Source organism: Hipposideros armiger, unplaced genomic scaffold (genome assembly GCF_001890085.2).
Source record: "Hipposideros armiger isolate ML-2016 unplaced genomic scaffold, ASM189008v1 scaffold_11, whole genome shotgun sequence".
Taxonomy (NCBI): Eukaryota; Metazoa; Chordata; class Mammalia; order Chiroptera; family Hipposideridae; genus Hipposideros; species Hipposideros armiger.
In genome coordinates this window covers 3,363,010-3,368,873 of record NW_017731361.1, presented here as the reverse complement: position 1 = coordinate 3,368,873, position 5,864 = coordinate 3,363,010, and the positions used below count along the sequence as shown (strand labels likewise).

Genomic DNA, 5,864 nt, shown 5'->3' with positions numbered 1-5,864 from the left:
GCTGTCCAGCACCAGCGAATAGTAATTCTTGAAAGTGGACACCAGCTTGAAGGGAACGTGGGGTGACAGAATACAGGTCACCTGCCCGTTGGCGCCAGAATCACGGTCCGACACGCTGATTAAGGCAATCACGGTACCGAGTGGAGCGTCCTCCCTTACTGGAAGGGACAACGAAGTCAAGGAAATCCCAGGGACATTATCATTAATATCTAAGACTTTTACCAAAATTGTACAATGACCTGCCATTGGTGGGTGGCCTCTGTCCGTGGCGTCAATACGGATTTTATATGAATTCACTTTTTCAAAATCCAGATTCTTTCGAATTGTTATTTCTCCAGTATTTGTATCTATGCTAAACTGGTCAATAACCATGGGTGGAACAAGGCTATTAAAAGAGTAAGAAATCTCCCGATTAGCTCCTTCATCGGGATCAGAAGCATTCAATCTGATAACTATTGTTCCGTTGTCTGAGTTTTCAAATATTCTTACTTCATATTCAGACTGTTGGAAACTGGGAGCATTGTCATTCACGTCCAGTACAGTGACCAGCAGCTGAACCGTGCCAGTGAGCTCAGGTTTGCCTCCGTCAGTGGCCGTCAAGAATAAACTATGTTCGGGAGTTTCCTCTCGGTCCAAAGATTTCCTTAACACGAGTCCAATTTGTGTATTGTCATCACTCTTTGTTTTCACATCTAGTACGAAGTATTCACTGGAACTCAGTTCATAGGTTAAAATGGAATTTGGGCCAACATCCTCATCCGTCGCGCCCTCTAGTGGAAACAGAGAATCTGGCAGCCTTGATTCGTAAATCAGCACTCTTTGTTCCTTTACCAGAAACACCGGTGGATTGTCATTAATATCCTTTACTTCCACCTCCACATGGAAAACCTGCAGCGGTCTTTCCACGATCACCTCCAAGTGGATGCTACACACCGCGCTCCGCCCGCACAGCTCCTCGCGGTCGATCCGAGAATTCACAAACAAAATGCCATTCTGCAGATTTACCTCCAGAAGGTCCCCGCGGTCTTTGGACGCCACCCGGAACAGGCGCGGTACCAGCTCCACCAGCTCCAGCCCCAGGTCCTGCGCGATGCGGCCCACGAAGGTGCCGTGTTTGGCCTCCTCGGGGACCGAGTAGTGGATTTGGCCGCTCCCAGCCTCCCAGACTTCAAGGAGCAGAAGCGAGAGCAGCAAACACCGTGATCCCAGTCGGCCTTCCGGATTAATAACCATGTCAAATACTTGTTTTATTTCCATAAGAATACCTTCTCTCGGCATTAAGATGAAATACTGTATGATCCGAGTCTGTTAATCCAATTTTTCTGCGCCCGCCATCATTCAGCACTCGTGGAACGATGCAGTAATAGGAGGAATGTGTTTGAATAGCAGCTAGATGTAACTTCATGGTACACAGCGACATCATGCGGCTCCAAAGGGTAAGTAAGAAATGAATTCTCTAAACCGTGCTATGCTATACAGTTCTTCAAATAAAAACAAAAACTTCTTTAGCCGTATTTTAATAGTAAATCTCCTCATGTTTGTAATTTGCAGAGTCGGTTTAATATCGTCTGACTTCTTTTATTAGAGTAAGGTAAGAGATCAAATTATTCATAGAGAAACAACTTTCCTCAAAAATTTAAATACTATTATCAAGCTGTTTAAAGAATTTAAGTGTGACTGGAACTAGGCTTGGGAATTAGAAATCAAACTATCCTACACTTTATGTAGAGAAAAAAAGTTCATATATTTCTGTCAGAGGACATGCTGTTATATTTTGCTCTGGGGAAAGAATGTAATTTTAAATTAACAAGTTTTATCCAAAATTTTAAAACCTTATAGATTATTGAAGTCCATTCTTTCCTATTCAATGATTATTAAATACTCCCACAGATGTTTCTTCTATTTAATAATGGAAGATAAAACTTTTGTATATATTCTTTACATTTCTTAATTTCGCTGCAGTTTATATTAAGCCTCCCCCTCAAAACATTTTCCTTCACATATCTCTCCATCATTGCAAATTCTAGTGGACTTTCTACCCATTGTCCTTTGTTGCTCTGATCCTTCAGCTGCTCCTGAATGACCTCATCCTTTTCTCCCAATCTCAACCTTTTACATGCTTTCCTTTTAAGTGTTCTCATCACTTCCAACGTTTCAAATAAGTTTTATTGAAAGTATTCCCAAACTTGCATTTCCTCCCTCCTTTCTATGGTTATAACTCATTTTCACCCATACATCTTGATGATTCCTAGAAAATAATTTAATTACCATTTTAAGATTATTATATTATTAATAACCCCAATTCATTATTAATAACCCCAAATTCAAACCCTTGAAATGCTCATTGTCTTTTAATGGCATGAACATTCTACATGTCACCAATATGAATTTTTAATTACCCATTCTCCCTCACCTGCCATATTCAAAATGTGGCTACAGTCCATCTATGTTTTCACATACCATCATATTTATCTTCATGGCTACAGTTTTCATTGAATTTCACTAAACACAGCAATTCCAAGACATTAGAATCACTTCTATATGACCTGATATGTGATCACAAGCCAACAATTCCAGTGTGAATTCTCTTTTGCAGACAATATAGATCACTTGCTTGTCTTCTTCCTCAATACAATTTTTGGTCAAGCTGTTTTATAAAATTAGCTTCATATCAAAGTAAAAATGTTACCCTCAAATCAAAGTAAAGCCAAAATGTCAATTTCACCATAAATTCATTCTTAATGTCATCAACTGGAGGTGATTAAACTCTTTCTCAAAAGGAGAAAATAAGAGTCACAAAAAAGACTTTCAAATGGTCACATGTCAATATCACCTTCTTTCAAAATTCTGATATATTTGTAAAACCCTCACAGACAGTTGTAATACAAAGCTCCCCCCAAAAGTTCCAGCTTAAAATGATTAACCTAGATTTATGAGTTATATAGTAATCCTTATCATTGACTTTCCATTGCAGTTGTTGGGTTTTTTTTTTGTAAGCAAAGCATTCTTTAGCTAACCAGTAATAGGCCCTAAAACAAAAGGTTCCTTTGCTTGAGGGAAGATAAGCCTTGAAAAAAGATATACCGACCTTGCAGTCTTACTGTTGAAGGTTTTCTGTAGTGGTTAAGGTTTTTTTATAAAATTTGCCCTAAATGAAGTCTCTTCAATTTTCAACTTTCAATGTAATTAATTAAAGTTAAGTATTAAACCTGTCTTTTCATTGCAGTTCCTAGCAATTTCCAGAAGGTTTGTAATATAATCCAATTAATTGGAAAGTTGTAATAATTTTGTGTATTGGCTTCTGTAGAAAATTATATAATGTTACTGAAATCCTTCGTGTAAAATAAATTAGCATGGAAAAGGAAAATATTGGTCTTCTCATGAGATACAGCTTATATTTTTGTTCATTTATTTGCAAAACATAATTCATTCTGGTCAAGGGAGAAGCTATGTAGAGAAAAAGGGTTTCATCGATCTATAAACAACTTCCTCCCCCAGCAAGTAAAGATTTCAGTTATAACATAAATCAAAGAGTTTACACTTTAAAACTAAATTAACTTGATTTTTAAAATCTGACAACTTAACTACAAATTTACACAATGGCGAGAACTCCTTTCTCAATTTCTAGGACTTCCCCAAAGTAATGGGGTATTAGAAATATTTGAATAGTATGACACAAGTTTACTTATGAAATTAAATGCATATGAGAATGCAAGAAATAGGCAAAGCAATAAAAGGGGGAATTGATATTTTATCAGATGAAATGTGAAATATTTATTACCTGCTGAACCCACATTGTTTTTTCAGTGTGGAAAAACAATTCTTTGTATTTGAGATGGAGAGTACCCTTCCCTATGGTATAATCAATTGTACAGCTTTCTTATACACAATTGTGTTGATAAACAACAAACTCAAGAGTGGAGTTTGTATCATGATACACTTATTTTTTTTTAATCTGAAAACCAAAAAGCAACAATAAATACCAAAATTTTCTAATTTGGAAATTTTAGGAATTTCCAAAATGTAGGAGTTCACAATTTTTCTCACCAACGTAATAATTTGAAAATTGAAAACTGCAAATTAGACAAAACCTAATGATTCTCCCACTAAATGTTGACGTTGGTGGGGGGAGATTATATCTGCAAAATGGGACACCATAGATCTGGAGAAAATAATGACAAATCTTAGGTAATGATATTTTATGATCACAAAGATACATTGACTGCAGAAAACAAGAGGAAAGGAAATACAAATATTATGCATTAAAATAGGAGAGGGCAGTTGATGTGTATATGAAGAAGACACCTCCAGAAAGATAACCAAGATATTACATTTGAAATAACCAAGAAGGTATACTAAGTGGCTTGTTATTGGAGGTAGAAGGGAAACATTTTAAACTATGTAAATGTGTTTCCTATTCAAAACTAAATAAAACCAAGCCATTCAAGCTAAAAATTTTAACTATAAATTAATTTATCACCAGTATGCAAAGGCTAAGAATTAAGACAAACTTGAAAAGACTCATTCAGTGCACAAATATTGCTGAAGAAATAAACTGCTGTTAAAAAACACTAAAATATTTGATATTCAATGGAGAACAAAAGGCAAACTGACTCAATAATATAAAAACATTTTGACGTACCATAATATGAGACTTTAAGACTAAGTAATAACTTTAAATATATATCTTAACAAGTACCTTCCTACATTTCAAGATTAAACTTAAAATGTTTATTAAAATTTAATTTTGAAAACACTTTTTATCGTGGAAAGTAAACAAATCCATTAACTCCACCTTTAAAACTTTATAAAAAGGGGGAATGTTACTGAAATTATAGTGTAAAGCATTTATGTATCTCTAACAAACTAATGAATTTTAAGCAGAAGCATAATTTTAAGTCAATAAGTTAGTACCAACAGAAAATTTACATCTAAAAGAATGCTACAGTTATTATGTATAAAGCCAGAATTTAAGGAGAAAATGGAGGGAGATATTAAATATGTAATATTAAAGACTTATGATGAAAAATTGTTATGAATAAGGCTTTTGAGACTCACATTGTCTGATGAGCTGGGACCTTGAGGAAGGCTGGGGCTGAAGGCCATGAGGTCGGCCTTGGGCGGGCCCTCCGCAGAGCACACCCTCTGCCGCCTCTGCTGCGAATAGGACCAGCTCCCCACCGCGCTGGAGCACACCAGCGTGGGCTTCCCCGACCCGCACACACCCTGGGTGGGCGGCGCCGAGCACCGCAGCGCCGTGTACAGCAGCAGCATGAGCACCAACAGGCTCGACACCGCGCAGATGGCGATGATCAGATACACGTTCACATCCACCAGAGCGGTCTCCACGCTCGCGGCGCCGGCCGACGCCCGTGAGGGCGTCTTCGGCGCAGGGCCATTGTCCACCAGCGACAGCAGCACGGTGGCCGTGGACACCAGCGCCGGCTCGCCATGGTCCTTCACCAGCACCAGTAGGCGCTGGCGCAGCGCGTCCACCTCATCCAGGGTGCGAGTCGTACTGATCTCGCCTGTGTACAGACCCACGCGGAACGGGCTGCGCGCGCTCCCCGCCGACTGCTGCAGTTCATAAGACAGCCACGCGTTGTAGCCTGAGTCCGCGTCCACTGCGCGCACCTTTGCTACCACTTGGCCCGCGCCCACGGACCGCGACACCAGCTGGCTCACCGCGCCGTCCACGCCACCCGCCCCAGGCGGCAGCAGCACGGGCGCGTTGTCGTTCTCGTCCAGCACAAACACCTGCAGTGTCACGTTGCTGCCCAGAGGCGGCACGCCCGCGTCGCGCGCGCTCACCTGGAACTGCAGCAGCTCCAGCTCCTCGTGGTCCAGCGGCTGCAGCGCGTACA

General features: G+C 39.8%; 3 protein-coding genes across 4 annotated transcripts in view; all 3 read right to left on the bottom strand.

The window, feature by feature from the left end:
* The window catches only part of LOC109392552 (protocadherin alpha-6-like), a 19,541-nt gene extending 18,244 nt beyond the window's left edge, over positions 1 to 1,297 (bottom strand). The window contains exon 1 of the mRNA XM_019661117.1: positions 3 to 1,297. Coding sequence (XP_019516662.1) covers positions 3 to 1,278 — 1,276 coding nt within the window. The 5' untranslated portion in view covers positions 1,279 to 1,297. The remainder of the gene's footprint in view (positions 1 to 2) is intronic.
* Positions 1 to 5,864, bottom strand: part of LOC109393433 (protocadherin alpha-C2) — a 186,654-nt gene that overhangs the window by 147,789 nt on the left and 33,001 nt on the right. The gene's annotated exons all lie outside the window — the stretch shown is intronic.
* On the bottom strand, positions 1,414 to 5,862 carry LOC109392546 (protocadherin alpha-5-like; the record flags this gene model as incomplete). Its single annotated transcript, XM_019661104.1, has 2 exons — positions 1,414 to 1,481; positions 5,059 to 5,862. Coding segments are annotated over 2 exons (819 nt in total), but the record flags the coding sequence as incomplete, so codon positions are not given.